We start from the raw sequence: 17,207 nt of genomic DNA, 5'->3' as shown, positions 1-17,207 counted from the left end.
ATGCCCAGCATGTGTGATTTTAAATTTCTGCCCCAAATCCTGGATCTGAGGCATCCCACGCTGTGGGTAAATATGGGCTTGGAATAACATTTTTTGATCAATTGTAGCTACCGATGCAATAGCCTGAGAATGGGCAGCTTGACAATAGGCAAAAGGTTTATAAAAGGTTTTATTTCCAAGCCACAACGTTTGAAACCAGTGTCAGTCTCATTCCTATGTCCTTGCAGCTACTCTGGTGCAAACACTCAGATGACACTAAGCTAGGGGGAGCAGTAGATACGTTGAAGGGCAGGGATAGGGTCCAGAGTGACCTAGACAGATTAGAGGACTGGGCCAAAAGAGGTACAACATGGACAGTTCAGAGTCCTGCACTTGGGATGATGGAAGAATCCCAAGCATTGTTACAGGCTGGGGACCAAATGGCTAGGAAGCAGTTCAGCAGAAAAGGACCTGGGGATTGCAGTGGATGAGAAGCTGGATAGGAGTCAACCGTGTGTCATTGTAGCTGAGAAGGTGAATGGAATATTAGGGAGCATTAGGAGGAGCATTGCCAGCAGATCCAAAGAAGTGATTATTCCCCTTTATTCGGCTCTGGTGAGGCCACATCTGGAGTATTGCCTCCAGTTCTGGGCCCCCCACTATGGAAAGGATGTGGACACATTGGTGAGGGTCCAGCAGAGGGAAACCAAAATGATTGGGGGGCTGGAGCACATGACCTATGAGAAGACACTGAGGGATTTGGGCTTATTTAGCCTGCAGAAGCGAAGAGTGAGGGGGGATTTGATAGCAGCCTTCAACTTCCCGAAGGGAGGGTCCAAAGAGGCTGGAGAGAGGCTGTTCTCAGTGGTGACAGATGGCAGAATGAGGAGCAATGGGCTCAAGTTACAGTGGGGGAGGTCTAGGTTGCATATTAGGAAAAACTCTTTCCCTAGGAGGGGAGTGAAGCGCTGGGATGGGATCCCTAGGGAGGGGGTGGAAACTCCATTCCTAGAGGTGTTTAAGTCTCAGCTTGACAAATGATGATGGAGTTGGGTTGGTCCTGCTTTGGGCAGGGGGCTGGACTCGATGACCTCCTGAGGTCTCTTCCAGCCCTGGGATTCTATGATTCTGTGAAACCGGGCTGGCCAACACTACTGCTTAAGTCAATCTAAGTTACGTTGCTCTGGGTTGTGAAAAAGCCCCTTTGAATGACAAGTTTCACACTGTCCACACAGGTACTGTCAATGGGAGACGCTCTCCTGCCAACATAGCATCAGGCCAGGTCTATACTAGACCCAGAAGGTCAGCTTAAGGCATGTACATAATGTACCTGGATTTGACGCACCTTAAACTGAGCTTAGTGCGCACCATCCTCACAGCGGGAGGTCGATGGAAGCAAATGCTCCTGTTGGCTTCCCTTACTCCTCGCGAATTGAGGAGTACTGGCACCAATTGGGAGCACCCTCAGCATTCAATTTAGCAGGACTTAAGTAGACCTGCTAAATCAAACACCAGAAGATCGATTGCTGGCATGGCAAGTGGAGACATGGCTCAGTGTCTCGGTGAGCTGGAGTGACGGGCAAGTGGCAAGTGCGCTCTGTTGACATAGCACATCTTCACCAGACACGCTGCAGCGGCCAGTTGCACCGATGCAGCCGCACCGCGGTAGGGCAGACTTATCCAGTGCAAAACTGGTGTGAGAGGAGAATCAGCAACCTGGGTCGGGGGGGGGAGAGGAATCTCTTCAACAGTGTCTCACCACACCCTCGTGCCACCTCCACCTCCTGGGATGACAGTGCACACTTCTAGGCATGGGTGAGATGAGATGTTTCAGCTCCCTACTGAGGCCCATTCTTCATCGCTGGAGCCCAGCTGCTCTTCTCCCATGTAGGCAGGATGAGGAGTTGCTCTGCCAGAGCTGATACTGCAATGCTGACTCTCACCTGGGTGTTACTGTCTTTTTGCTCATGGCTGCTGAGCTGTTGCTCTGAACATCTGCAGTGGGCTCCTAGTGTGCAAGGAGATGCCTTACACAGGCCCTCTGCCACATAGTGGAATGGTAAATCTGAAGGTTAGTAAGAGTGAATGATGCACCTGGTGTTGTTTTCTTATCAACGGGGAGATTGGTGTCTGAGGAGCAGTTCTAACTCCCACTGCAGCCAATGGGAATCTCTGTGGTGACTGCAACAGGGCCTGAATTAGGCCGAAGAGAGAGAGAAATTAAAGCGGTCTTTCTCTTTAGATGGCAGGTTTCAAACAAACAAAGGGAAGTATTTCTTCACACAGCGCACATTCGACCTGTGGAACTCCTTGCCAAAGGATGTTGTGAAAACCAGGACTTTAACAGGGTTCAAAAAAGAACTAGATAAATTCACAGAGTTTAGACTGATTGATGGCTGTTAGACAGGATGTGCAGGGATGGTGGTCCTAGTCTCTGTTTGTCAGAGGCTGGGAGTGGGCACCAGGGGATGGATCACTTGCAAATTTGCCACATTTTCCTGGGGGCGAACAAAGACATTTCTTGGATGGGCCGTTATATTCAACACCCAGATAACATCAAAAGCTAATTATCAGATACTTACAGGCCACTCCGTTAGCCTCATTTAGCACAGACACTTTAACTGAGAGGGGTTTTTTCTCTTCTCTCTCTCTCCCTGCTTTATACTTGTCCATCTGTGCCTCTTGCTCTATAATTGTCATCTGAAGAAGTGGGTTGTGCCCACAAAAGCTCATGATCCCATATCTACTTTTTGTTAGTCTGTAACTTTAAAAAAAAGGTTTAAATGAGTGGTCCTCTAGCACCCTAGGGTACGTCTACACTTGCCCCCTAGTTCGAACTAGGGAGGCTAATGAGGGCGACCAAAATTGCAAATGAAGTGCGGGATTTAAATATCCCGCGCTTCATTAGCATGTTCCCGGCCGGTCGCCATTTTGGAAATTAACTAGCCCGGAAGAACTGCCCGTGTCTACATGCGGCAGAGAAGGGCGATTCCGAAATTCCATGAGGTTTAACTGGTAATTCGAAGTAAGGGGTTTATTTCGGAATCGCCCGTCTCTGCCGCGTGTAGACGTGGGCAGTTCTTCTGGGTTAGTCAATTTCCAAAAATGGCGACCGGCCGGGAACATGCTAATGAAGCGCGGGATATTTAAATCCTGCACTTCATTTGCAATTTCAGTCGCCCCCATTAGCCTCCCTAGTTCGAACTAGGGGGCTAGTGTAGACGTACCCTTAAAGAGTAACGTGGCTACTCCTCTGAGACTTGATGGTTCCCTGCTCTGTTCACTCCCTCTGGGGCACCGGGCATTGGCCACTGTGGGCAGACGGGACACAGGAGGGGTGTTTGGTCTGACCCAGTCTGGCCGTTATGTCCTCATGTTCAATGCAATATCTCATTTCCCTACTTTAAACCATTAGGGACTGGGCTCTACCTGGAGCAAATAGTTCAAAATTAGCTCTGGAAATGTAATAGAAAAGTTTGGCAATTAAATAACTGTTGTGGCTTCTGTTTGAGAAGTATCATGGTCCAAATTCACTCTCAGGATTTCAAGCAGAACTGTTTTGTTTTCTGGTGTCAAAGAAAACTTTGCCACGGCTCTCTTTGCGTGTTACCTGCGGGCGCTAGTGAGAATCTCCTCAGGGATGGGAAACCAGCACGAGAAGGGTTAACTGAAAAATTCGCCCTCCAGGAATGAAGAACTTTCTGTAAATGTAAAAACGTGAATAATTTTCACTAGAACAACCGGCTACAATGTGAGCACAAACGACTGAGAAGCAGCAGCATTATTTATTTAGCAGCATTTACTATCAGCTTGTTTTGAACAGTAGGCCCTACCCTTAGAACTTTACTTTTACTCTCTTAAAAATATTGATGAAACAGCAGCTGTTCATTAGGTGCGACTCTTTCCCAGTCCACAGAAAGATGAACAAATGCGCTTTCATTGTCAGCGGTAATAATAATTAAGACTGACAGCCCCTTATCCCCAGGATCTGCCTCGCAGCAGCGGCTTGGCTGATAAAAACCCAGGAGTTGAGATAAGGCGGCAATTATTAAGACAAATCTTTTGAAGGGCTGTTTGAACTCCTCTGTCCAGAAGATAATCTGATTGTCCAGGGGACACCGAGGGGGGTCGGTAGCATGGGAAGCAAGACCCAGGTGCGGGCCTTTCACCCTTTGCACCGGCATTTTTACCTCCAGCCATTTCCCTGGCCTCCTCTCCTTTGTTTGCCACAGCTGTGCCACATAAATCAGTCTTCATTCTGTCGCACGGACACTAGAGAGAGAACACAACACAAACAATGCAGCACGCCAAGCCCCAAATATATTCATCATCATTTCCCCCCCTTTTGCTAATCTCTTCGCTGTATCTTTTTGGTAAGATTCAGAAACCGCTGAGGGCAACTGTATTTCTTCCTTCATAAATATTGGATGCTCACAAAGCATGAATATTTGAGCAGCTAGTTCTGACTTGGGTGAAACCAATTGCTAATGGCAATTCATTTTTCCTCCAGGACATTCCACCAATAGCAAGCAGTGGAGGAGGAGATGATGCAGTTTGGAGCCAAACAGCAAAAGGAAAAGAAGGTGTTTGACTCAGAGCAGTACAAGTAAATGAGCAGAGTTTTCAGCTTAACTCTGGGCCAATTCTATCATGCCCTCTAGTCGAGGGAGTCCTGCAGATGGAGAGAAGTAGAACGAAGTGTAGCAGCTACATTGGCATCTATATGGGTTAAAATAAGAGCTACTGAAAACAGTATTAACTGTTAGGTTGCGTAATGTTGTTCTCAGTCCTAAAGTGTCGGGCAAAGTATTGATCATTTCCAAGATGAAGTGGGAAAGACTTGACAGTCCTTAAATGACAACCCCTCAGTTTTAAAAAATGAAAGAATGACATTGAAGGTGTATCTTGCAGTGCATGGAGCATGAGAGAAATGGTGCCTCCACTCCACACCCCGGAGATCAGCATCTGAGGTCAGATCTACACTGGGGGAGAAAATTGATGCAAGATACACAACTGTGAATTGCATAGCTGGAGTTGATGTACTTTGTGTCGATTTTTCTGGGGTGGCCCCACAGCAGGCGGTTGGTGGGAGAAAACTCTCCTGTTGACTTCCCTTACTCCTCACAACAGCAAGGAATACTGGAGTCAATGCGAGCCCCTCAGCTTTTGATTTAGTGAGTCTTTACTAGACCTACTAAATCAAACTCTAGATCATTGATCACTGGCGTGTCAATCCTCCAGTAAATGGAGATGTGGCCTAAGAATTAGATGTGAGCAAATCAAAACTCCCTCAGATAAATAGATATGTAGAACATGATTCTATTTATCTGTCTACCCACCCACCTATCCATCCAATTGTCTTTTGGTCATATACGTATATTTGTCTGTTTCTGGGCTGCTCTACTCTTAGATTTCAGATTGCTCTCGCTATGTCTCACCCTAGTGCTGTAGCTAAACTGATCTAGCCTCTAGGGTGGCCATGACTAGGATGAAAGAAGTATTCTTCTGGCAGCCAAGGTACTGCCAGTTGGGAAGTGGATTCCCAACATCGAAGACTGCCCCCCATATGCTGCTGCGCCGTGTGGAGCTGTGTGCTGTAGTGCTCACAGTATAGCTACGCTCTGCAGCTGCTGGGATCGCCTTGTGCTTCACAGCTTTGCTGAAGTCTTCACAGACTGTCACAGGGTTCAAAGAAAGAGCTAGATAAGTTCATGGAGGATAGGTCCAGCAATGGCAATTAGCCAGGGTGGGCAGGGAGGGGTCCCTGGGCTCTGTGTGTCAGGGGCTGGGAATGGCGATAGGGAGGGATCACGTGAGGGTTCCCTGTTGTTCCCTCCCTCTGGGGCACCTGGTCTTGGCCACCTTCAGCAGACAGGACACTGGGCTCAATGGACCTTTGCTCTGACCTGGCCTGGCCGCTCTTTAGTTCACGATACGAGGAGCCCCGTGGCCCTTGCTTGTCCAGCCACCCGCTGTGCATAGGCAAGGCGGTCACAAGGTAAAAAACTCCGGGTGCCAAGCCTCCACGCCTGGGGTGAACTGGACTCCCAGGCTTGAGACCTCCACTTCGGTTCAGTGTCAAACCCCACGTGCAGACGTGGCCGTGCTGAGGGCAGCTTGCACCAGACCAGGCCTGGAAAGTCCTGAGAAGGAAGGTGCAGCAGCCCTGCTTTCGGCCCGTCTGGCTGCGAGCCCCTAACGACGCAGCGTGCGCCAATGGCCCTGTCTGCGTTACCGCCAGGAGCTGCCAGGACTAGCCCGTAGCTGGGTGCCGAGGGGCCGAGCATTACTGGGCATGGCGGGAGCTTGGCCCTCTGTTCTGCCGGAGCCGCACACGGGGCCTGCCGGGGGTGTGCGGGCACAACGGCTCAGTGCAGGCAGCCCCGCTCAAGGAGCAGGCCCTCCCAACGGGGCCGGCACAGCCACGCTGGGCAGCGTCTGGATCGCTTCCCTCACTGTGACGCCGCCCCTCCTGGTACTCTCCTGCTCCTGGGCAGCCCCGCTCTGTCGTCCGCACGAAGGCGGCTCTCGGCCGAGGGCTGGACCAGCCAGGCCCCGCCCCCGCCCCCGCCGCTCTCGGGCCCAGACAGCCCGGCCCCCTGGGCTACGCGTGCCGCACCACCTCCCTCCCGGCGCGGCGCAGAAACCAGCGTGGTTCCCGTGGGGCAGGCGGGCTGTGGCGTCAGCCGAGCGCTTGGTTACAAAGCCAAGAGGCTGGGCTGGACCACGCTCTATCGGGGCCTCTCGGGTTTTGTTTTTTTAAGAAGCCAAAATGCCGTGAGGAAAGCTTTGCCCTGGCAGTGAAACTTCCCAGCCAGCCACGTTCTATGGGCGAGCGCTCGTGGCGCCTATTAACGTGGGCTAAGTCCACCGCCCCGCCCCTCCCGCTGCTGGGTGTGCCACCCAGCTCTGCGCTAGCCCTAGCTCTGGATAGGGCCCCGGCATACAGGGGTGCCCTGCCCCATCTCTGCTCACAGCCGACAGCTCTGCGGGGCGGAGGCCAGACATGGGCTGACCCGGGCCTGGCTGGGGGGTTTGGCGCCTGTAAGCCTGAGGGGGCACGTCTGCTCCCAGGTGTGGCCAGCCCAGCAGCTGCCCCGGGGCCCAGCCCTCGGCCAGGACACTGCCGGCTCGGTGCCGCAGTGCTGCCGTGTGGCACCTGGCCAGGCCTCCGGCTGGCTGTGTCGTGCCGAGGCGGGGTGCCCCCGGTGCCAGGGAGCTGGGCGTCTCAAGCGGCAGCCGCACTAGAGTGGGTGCCCCGAGCTGGTTGCAGGCTCGATGGACACGACTCGGGGAGGCGAGAGCGACCCTCGTGCTGCTCCCACGACAGGAAGATGGACCTTTTCCGTCTCTTCTTGGGCTGCTGAGTTCATCCCCCTTCTCCAGCTGGCCGGGCCTCCGCCGTCCCCTCTCCCCACACGTGCACCCGACTCGACGACGGCTGAGACACTGGCAGTGCCAGCCGGATCCCACGCTGGCACGGCTTGTGCAAAGGCCCCTCATTGCTGTAGCCAGCATGCCCTGGATGTGAGCCGCTTCAGTCGGGTGCAGCCACACCCCAACCCCCCAAGCCACGGTAGGCCCACCAGGCGCCTGAGAACCAGGATCCATGGAGTGTGGGGTCCCTTCCACTGGGGTGTAAAACGTTAACCGGTGAATCAACGCCTCAGTAAGCATGATCCTCACGAGCAAGCTCGTGCTGTAAGCGGGTAACCGGAGAGCACCCCTGCCTGCTGCGGCCCGGTTGGCAGGACGCAGGCTGTCTGGAGCAGCCCTCCACCTGCAGCCTGGCACGGCCCCCACCCGCAGCAGAACCTCGCCCGGATGAAGCAGCCCCGCCCATGGGGGGCTGAGCTAGAGCAGCCTCCGTGGGGGGGGGGGGGCTGGGTGCACCTGAGCTGCGCTGTTAACTGGTTAAACAATTGCAATTATCTCGTTAAAGCGGTTACCCTTTTCCCGGGCTGTTTATAGCCCCGCCCTCCAACCGACAGGTGGGCTCTACTAATGATGGGGCTGCAGCAAGGAGAAATGGAGGCCCTGGTGAGGCAGGCTATGCCTGTCATTTCACAGGGCAAGCCCCCGTCCCTCCCACACACACGGTGCATGCTTGACTACAACAGAAAGGACAAAAACTGCCCCTGAGGAGAGCGCCCGTTTGTTTGCAGGTTGCTTTTATTTACAAATATACTGAAGTGTCATCTCTTTTCCCCCGTGGGCAGAAACACAATGCATGAGGATCTCACAGACCTTAGCTGCCAGGTGACAGCGGCAGGAAAAAAAATGCAGTGACAGGAAAAAAACAAAACCAAAACCACTAATAAATAATTTAACAATGACAAGTAATTAAATAAAAAATCCGCTCTCGACACAGTATGGCGGCTGTTTACCAACACAGAGGGCGAGGGGCCAGGAGCTACCCTGGACGGCCGGTGGTTAATATGCAAGCGCAGTGTCATAGTTTGTACAAGTTAAACAAATTGTAACAGACAGCTACAAAATACTACGTGTTGGTAACATAAATACAGAATATATAAATATACAAGTGATACAGCCATACACAGCTAGAAAAGGGGGCCCACGTGGAAGCGGAGCTCCCACTGCCACAGAGCTGGGGGTCCTTCCAGTCACTGCTAAACGAAACAACGTTGTGCAGCGGCCGCAGCAGCGACTCCAGCTCTGAGCCTGTCTCGGCCTCAGGAGTCACCCGGGTGTTCAGGGAGGCCACGCTCAGCCCAGGAGTCATCCCAGTGCACTTGTGTGTGAGTTCAACCGAAGCCAAGAAGCTTTCAGACCCAGCTCACAGGCAAGCGGGGTTTTCAGTGCCTTGCTGAGCAGTGGGCCTTAATGTGTGCTTAACGAGCTCTGCCGTGGCCGTGCTATTCGTGCACTCGGGGCCACGCAGCGGCGCTGTGCAAGGAGAGTAGGGAACACGGATGGGGGACTCAGACACACAATGCCAGCTGCTCAGTCCCACCCTGCTCAGCGACTCCAGGTGCTGGAGGAATTAAGCACACAGGAGCTCGGGACCAGCGTGTACCTGGAACTGGCTCCGCCGCCATTCTCGTGTGCACACGCTTCCCTCCGGCTCTTGGGACCAGCCCTTGTGGTGACCCTGCAGTGGCATCCGACGGAGTTAGCATGACGTCCCCATGGAACAGACCACCTGTCCAGTAGGAGCAGGGAGTGTGATGTTCCGGGCAGGATGAGGGGTGTGGCTTGGAAGATCACTGATCAGTAGGAAAGGTGACAGGAGACCCTCCTTCGGGAGGTCAAGGGAAGTGGAATTACATCAACCACTCTACGAGGCTGAAGGCGCCTTAATACCCAGCGACTGCATGGCAGAGAGGCCACGGTGCTGCTGATGGGTAGGCGCTGGCCGTCTCAAGGAACCCGCTCATGGGGCTGGCAATACTTGCACTACGCACCCAGCGAGCGAAGCACAGTCTGGGCCCCGAGAGCATGCTGCAGCTCACGCCTTGTGCATGCTTAGAAGCACTTGGGCTTGACAATGCCGACACATTTGTTGAGAGAGGAGAGAAAACCCCAAGATTTGTGGGACATGTTCCACCCTGGAGACGGAAACCAAGCATTATAATCAGGACTGGAATTATATTAGAACATAACTATGACGGCAACATAATTTTTCTCCCACTTGATGGACATGAAATACATTTCAGATCATAAAGCCAATTGCTTGGAAAGTAAGGCCACCCCCGTGTCATCACGAGACTGGCAACAGTCTAGGCCTGAGATGAGATGCACATTGTGGGAATCTTCCATTGGCAGTGATGCTACAGAATGGAAACATGCTGGTTAGTTAGTAGGTTAAAAGCATGTGCTGGTGTGTGCGGCCCGGGGCTAACTACCGCATCCATCAGTTACCACATCTGATGGAAGGGAAATCTTTGGGGCCCACAATACAACTGTATCATTTAGCATGTTCCTGTTATGATAACCTTTCATTAACTATTATTGAATGAACACAAACCTAATCAATCTTCTTTTCGTTAATTGCATCTTGTCCCTGCTTTAGCCTAACGCGTATTCCTCCTTTAGCTAAACCGGCATGATTGAAATGCTGAGAAGAGCTCACTGGATGTATTCATGCTAGAGAGAGGTTAATTTGCTAGAGAGAATGATCACTGTAAGGTACATGTAATAAACTGCTGTCATGACCTCTACCCTTCAAACTCCCATATGTACAATCACAATTTGTGGTTTCCATGAAAGTGCCAGATGCTAAGAGGCTTTGGCAGGAATTTATCAGTGTGACTCGGTGTAAGATATTACTGCTGTATGGCCCATTACACATTTTACCTTCACCTGATCAGTGACATTTCCCTTGACAATACAAGAGTAAACCAGAAATCAAAAAGGTCAGAGGTTGCTTTATAATATTTTACTGCAGGTCCCAGGTTAAAACCACCATGATCACACTCCTGTGGGAGAATTCGTACTACAAATAAGAGTGACATTTATTTTGTTTTAATGAACTTTGGCCTTTGCCAGATATCACTGGCCTGTGCAAAGTGACTGGCCATGTGTCTGGTTGTGCACCCCCCTTGGCTGGCCCTGGGAATACAACGAGCAGTCCTGTGGCACCTTAGACACTCACCAATGTAAAACCCACGAATGCTGATGATCCTGCCCCTTCGTTAGTCTCCATGGTGTCCCAGGACTGCCGGCTGCTTTTAAAGTTACAGCCTAGCCCGGCTCCCCCGAGACTGGGAACATAGTGCGTCACGGCAGCCAAGAGTGCGTGTACAATGCACCTGGTCCCAGTCAGAGCAGAACGTGGGGGGCACACGGCACCCACAGGCACAGCTGAGAGCGGCGTCAGACCCGCACTGCTGCCCATGCAGCGCTGCGCTGGTGCCATGCAAGGTCACTGGCCCTCCAGTGCTGATTCCTGTCTGGGCAGTGGATTTCCTCTGCCATCAGCCGGCCCGAGAGGTAGACTGGGAGCAGGGCTCTCGCTTGACTCAGCCATCTCGCAGCTCTCACCGACTGATTGGGCACTGGCCTCACGCGGCCTGGCTGGAGCTCGTGTGGCTGGGTACAGTCCATACGCAGCAGAGGGAGGAGCGTGAGAGGACAGCTCTGCCCTAGGTGTGTGCTGGGGTTGGATTACTGCTGTGAAGGGGTAGTTACAAATGGCTCCAATGTGCCACGTGAGACATGCGCTCCTAATGCAGCCCACGGAGACGGTCATCGAGTTCTTTGCAGACACCAGCAGCTGTGAGGAGGGGTTTTTGGTAAAGCATCAGGGGAAAGCTGGTCGTGTCTGGGTGAGAAGAAAAGCAGCAAAGCCTTTTCCTCCCAATCGCCAGGAGATGGCCAGTGGGCTCCCGGGGAGAAGACAGGTCCTGGCGAATGCGAGCAGCTGGGACTGACCCACGACTGCTGGGAGACATCAGGCTGCAATTGGGACTACGTTCTCTTGGAGGTAGGAGAGCCACACGCAGCAGCAAGGGGATGGCTTGAGCTTGTTAGCCCAGAACAGCAGGGCTCTGTGGGGGTTGGGACGCTGTGCTGGGGCCAGCAGAGCCCTCAGGTGCGCCATCTCACCTGCATGAGAGGAACACGCTCAGAAGCCACTGCTTGAGTGCCCCGGGGGGGGGGAGGGACTCCGTTGGGAAAGGAGTGGCTGGTTTACTCTGCCACCCTTTGGTGGTCTGTGGCTGTTTGCCGCCTGTTCAGTGCCACGGGCAGAGTCGATCACCTGCGAGGTAAGATGCGCCGGCGCTCTCTTGGCTCACGGGCGGCAGGCCACTTGCCACAGAGCAGCACAGGTGCAACGTTGGCTGACTCGGTTCTTTCTTGCCCTGCAGAAAGGAGCCCTTGCTGATTCAGAACGGGGCCGACTGCCACAGCAGCCAGGACCCATCTCCAGCAGGAACCCGCAACACGCTGCCCCATGTAACTCGGCCGCTGAGTCTGTCCTTTGTGGCTATGGACCATCAAAGCAGCACGCAGGGCCTTGCGGCCACGTGCCAGACACCTCCGCCTGCCCATGCATTTTTGCATAGCGCACTGTGAAGGAGAGAGGCCAACGGTCTAGCTTTCCACGCAGTCGTTTCCTTCCCAGTGCAGCGCTCCAATCAAACCAGGGGCTTCCGGAGAGCTGGGTGGTCCATCCTTCCCAGGCTTTGCTCTTGGCCTGCACCATGTGCCACACACAAGGAGGCAAATTAACCAGCACACTGAACTTGGTGTAGGTCGGCCTGGTCAGCCTTTGCAACACATCTATTGAGGAATGGGCCTGACTTACCTAAACTCTCCCTCCTCACCAGGTCCTTACTCTTTGGGAGAACACCCCATCATTACTCCGACTGCTTTGCCCAGTTGTTCCTCACTAAGTCTTCTCCATTATGAGAAACGCCCTTATGTGTCTGCCTCTCCACCTGATCAGTAATGTTTCCAGGCAACAGCTATCACAACAACGCTATTATCAGGTGTTATGCCCGACTACAATCTACAATGGCTGCTCAAACGTCAGCCAGGGCTGTTGAGACCATCCTCTGTGTCTCTGCATTTCCTTGCGTTTCCACTAGCGGAGGCCTGGAGGCTACCCTGTCACAGCAGGGACTTGCCTAAGCGAGATCAGACCTGGGCAGAGCCTTCCCCCGTGCTCGGTGTGTCCTTTGTCTCATTTCCAGAGACTTCTCAGGGCCTGAGCTAGGATCTGAGATCTGGCGCTTTCCTTGGGAAGGGGAGCAAATTAACTAACGGGGGCCTTAATTATTCCAGATGGACAATGGAGTGTAGCACATTTATGTCTCATGCCAAACCGAAATAAACAGAAGAGAATGAACACCACATGGCTGCCAATCACCGCCTGGGCTTGAAAGTTGGTGTTCAGTTACTTACAAATCAAAGGAAATGCTTTATTCTCACACGTTACAAATTAAATAAAGCTTTGTGTCGTGTAAGCACCTTTCGTTTAATTATTCAAGATTAATACTCATCTAAATGCATCTGTCCCTAACATGCAGCTTCTCTCCAGGGTCACAGACCTTTCTCAGTTATGAAATCACTGGCGTCTCCACAAGGCGTATTGTTAACCAGTTTTTCTAAGTCTCCTACGGACAAGGGCTATAAACTAAGGAGCAGATCGAGGGGGATGTAGAAAAAGTGTAGAAAGGAAACAAATGTTGAACGTCACATTTACATTAACTTCTCACAGTTCAAATGGCAATTTGTCCACAACATAGCATGAGTCATGCAGTAGGAGAGGGGAGGAGTCTCCAGTTTCTTTGATTTATTCGTCATATGGTCGACTGATGTCAGTATCAGTGGCTTTAAAAAAAGTTTAAATCTCCAAACGAAAGGACGAAAGAAGGAGGCCAACGGTCTAGCTTTCCACGCAGTCGCTCCCCTTCCAGTGCGGTGCGCCAACCAAACCAAGGGCTGCTGGACAGCTGGGGCTTCCATCCTTTCCAGGCTTTGCTCCTGGCCTGGGCTACGCTGGATCATCGAGGCTGTGTGTGTGAGCGTGTGGGAAGGGGTGGTTGGTAGGTTGGCTGATTGATTTAATATATGGTCCTCTTGAAAATGCTCTTGGCAGTCCAGAGGCAGCAGGAATCACGGTGAAGGAAGAGCTGGGCAACATATGGCTGTAGAGTCTGCTCTGCAAAACGTCACTTCCTAAAGACACGCCAGCTATCTGTGTTGGTTTATTAGTATTATTTTCATGAGGCGAAATATGAGCTCTGCATAGAGTACAGCCTGTCAATGGGGTTTCCTACTCTAGCCTGCATGGAGTTAACTTCTGAGGAGGCAAGGAAACAGTCGCTCAAGCTAGTCAAAGAGGTATCACTGTCGATATCGTGGAAAATGGAGTCGTTTCCTGCAAATGAAATGTACACGTTAAGCTTGGTTCAGCGCAGAGAAATACAGAGTCAGGGTTCTCAGGCACGAGGAAGCACCCTCTCTGTTGAGTGGAAGCACAAGCTCATACATTTTGTGTTTGGTTTTCCTAAACTAATATCAAATATCTTTCTGCCAGGCTCCGCTCTTTACAAGCACTGGCGATCAAATTCTAGATGTTCTGGTGGCTTTGACATTGCACAGGAGGAAATCGCCAGGGCTTCATGTACGCCGCTGTCTCCAGCGCATAAAAACCCTTCTCTAAGGCTATGTCTAGACTGCAGGCTTCATTCAGAAGAACCTTTTTTGGGAAGAGACCTTCTGAAAAAACTTCTTCTGAAAGAGAGCGTCCACACTGCCAAAGCGCATCGCAAAAGCCAGCTGCTTTTCCAAAAGATAGTGTCCATGCAGAATGGACGCTCTCTCGCATTTCAGCTGGGATTACTATGGACGGAGTGGCCACCAGGGCACCTGTGCTTCTTCCTCTTTCCTCTTCTTGGGAAAGAACTCCTTCTTCCCCATCCACACACGCCTTTTTCCAAAAGAATTCTTTCGGAAAAAGGCTTCTTCCTCGTAGAAAGAGGTTTACCAACACCGGAAAAACCCCTCTGTTCTTTCAATTGACTTTTGGAAGAACGCGATTGCAGTGTGGACGTAACTCAGGTTTTGTCAGAAAAACAACTGTTTTTCCGACAAAACTCTGTAGTGTAGAAAGACCCTAAGTGACATGAGCAGACAAGCAGCCGAAAGTAGGAAGGGTCGTCTGCATCCCACAACAGACACGCTTGGCAGCCAAGTAATGCAAGATCAGGTCCCCCAGGCCGACAATGGAAATGGATCTTTGGCAGTGACAAAGAGTGGTCCTTGTGCGGACACAGGCCAGTCACAGCTGTATCTGCAAAGGCAGCGGCGTTCTGTTTTGGAGCAGACCGTTAGCTCCTTTCATGGCTGAAATGCCACCTGACCACCTGGGCAGTCCCCACAAGGTGCTGAGCAGCACTCAGCTGAAACGGTTGTGCTTGATATTTCTTTGTGTTTGATATGAGACACCAGTCCTTCGCTGGGGATTCACCGAAAGCAGAGCAAAATGTCAGCTGCCAAACCCAACCCTTCCAAGTTCTCTGGGCTTCAAGTTTCTTGACCAAATACACTTTAAATTCAAATAAAATACAGGACTATGTAGCACTTTAAAGACTAACAAGATGGTTTATTAGGTGATGAGCTTTCGTGGGCCAGACCCACTTCCTCAGATCAAATAGTGGAAGAAAATAGTCACAACCATATATACCAAAGGATACAATTAAAAAAATGAACACATATGAAAAGGACAAATCAAATTTCAGAACAGAAGGTGGATGCAGGGGGCAGGGAGGGGGGGAGGTAAATGTCTGTGAACTAATGGTATTAGAGGTGATAATTGGGGAAGCTATCTTTGTAATGGGTAAGATAGCTAGGGTCTTTGTTGAGACCCACGCGTAGTGTCGAATTTTAGCATGAATGACAGTTCAGAGGATTCCCTTTCAAGTGCAGATTTAAAAGGCTTCTGAAGCAGGATGCAGGTAATTAAGTCGTTGAGACAGTGTCCTTTCTGGCTGAAATGGCAAGAAACTGTTCTTTGTGATCCTGTCTAATATCTGTTTTGTGGGCATTGATCCTTTGGCGAAGTGTCTGAGACGTTTGTCCAATGTACAAAGCAGACGGACACTTTCGGCACATGATAGCATAAATTATATTTCTGGATGCGCAGGAATATGCTTCAAAGGCCTTTTGAGACTGCACTTGAAAGAGAATCCTCTGAACTGTCATTCATGCTTAAGTTTGACACTTTACGCCTGAGTTTGAATAAAGAATCTAATTACCTTACCCATTACAAAGATAGCTTCCCCAATTATTACCTCTACTATCATTAGCTCACAGACATTTACCTTCCCCCCCCATCCCTCTTCTGTTCTGAAATTTGATTTGTCCTTTTCATATGTGTTCATTTTTTTAAATTGTATACTTTGGTATATATGGTTGTGACAATGTTCTTCCACTATTTGATCTGAGGAAGTTGGTCTGGCCCAGGAAAGCTCATCACCTAATAAACCATCTTTTTAGTCTTTAAAGTGCTACACAGTCCTGTTTTTTGTTTCAGCTACACAAGACTAACACGGCTACATTTCTATCACTTTAAATTCAGACCTCTCTGATTCACTGATGGACCTGCTAGGTGTGCACACACCTCTCTGCAACAACCCCACAGTCCACAGCACGGTCTGCTCCCCCCCGCTGCCTGCACGTCATCCCACGAGCGCTAGTATGTATCCCACTCTACGGCAACATGCCTCTGCCTCCCAGAAGCTCAAGTGACGTAACTGAGGCGTTCTGGGCTGCAAGGTCACTCAGCACAGCCTGAAAAACCCTCTTAAATCATATTGAAATTCAGATCTAAGTCTCAGAACAGCCATGAAGCTTCCTACGTTTGTGCAGCACTTGCCGTACATGTCGGAAGTGCCGTTGGTGAGGGAGAGAAACGGGCAGGCACTGGTAATCCTAGAACACTAGAACGGGAAGGGACCTCGCGAGGCATCGAGTCCAGTCCCCTGTCTAGACCAGTGTTTGTCAACCAGTGGGACGGGTACCTTTGGGGCACTCGAGAGACGTCTGGGGGGTACGTCAACACAACTGAAACTTGGAGAAAACGGAATTTTTGTTGTAAGTTTTACAGTACTTTATTATTTTTGTATTTTTTACACCCAAAAATTTCATCGCCTGCCTGGCTACAATTAAGTTGTTTAAACCAATATGTTGCCATGGTAGAAAAGTGTCTGAAAACTGCAGGTACTAGGGGTACTTAGAATTTTTTCTTTTGAAAAAGGGATACTTTATAAAAAAAGGTTGGAAACCACTGGTCTAGACCGTAACTGTCTTAGCTCAGAGTGGTACATGAACCAGGGAGGCGTCCTCTGTCCTGGCAGGGCTACCAGCAATGCAAGAGCTGCTCTTCAACAAATCTGCGCCTAGAGTTGGAGAGAGCTTGGGGACAAGATCACTTCCCCCTGTTGGAGCATGCAGCAAAGTGAGCTCTGTGGGAAAGGCAGGGCTGTGAGGCAGGCGGAGAGGGGCGAGGAGGCTCTCTGTCTGCTGGCTGCTCGCTCGGCTGACTCTGCGGGGGGCGGGGAGAGGGGATGCTGCTGGACTTGTAATGCCTAAGACCTGTGTTTGGAAGTATCTGCTGAGGGTGCCCGGGGCAGGTTACTCCTCCCATTTTTGTGCAGATAAATAACAGGAGTAAAAGTGCCCAGGGTCACTGTGCTCGGGGGCCAGTGTGGGAAAAGGAATCCCTAGGCTGGGCCTTTGGCGCCCGACGCGTCGTG

General features: G+C 51.2%; 1 protein-coding gene across 2 annotated transcripts in view; it reads right to left on the bottom strand.

Moving 5' to 3' along the window:
• Positions 1-3,922: 3,922 nt before the first annotated feature.
• The window catches only part of LMX1B (LIM homeobox transcription factor 1 beta), a 126,303-nt gene continuing 113,018 nt past the window's right edge, over positions 3,923-17,207 (bottom strand). The window contains exon 8 of one of the 2 annotated variants that reach the window (XM_075905744.1): positions 3,923-4,251. In XM_075905744.1, the coding sequence (XP_075761859.1) occupies positions 4,226-4,251 (26 nt within the window). In that variant the 3' untranslated portion in view covers positions 3,923-4,225. Of the gene's footprint in view, positions 4,252-8,133; positions 13,829-17,207 lie in introns of those variants that run through there. The other variant, XM_075905743.1, reaches the window with a different exon arrangement.

The sequence above is a fragment of the Pelodiscus sinensis genome, chromosome 22 (genome assembly GCF_049634645.1).
Source record: "Pelodiscus sinensis isolate JC-2024 chromosome 22, ASM4963464v1, whole genome shotgun sequence".
In the NCBI taxonomy this organism is placed as follows: domain Eukaryota; kingdom Metazoa; phylum Chordata; order Testudines; family Trionychidae; genus Pelodiscus; species Pelodiscus sinensis.
The sequence above is the reverse complement of the archived record's forward strand: the minus strand, read 5'-3'. Positions and strand labels throughout refer to the sequence as shown.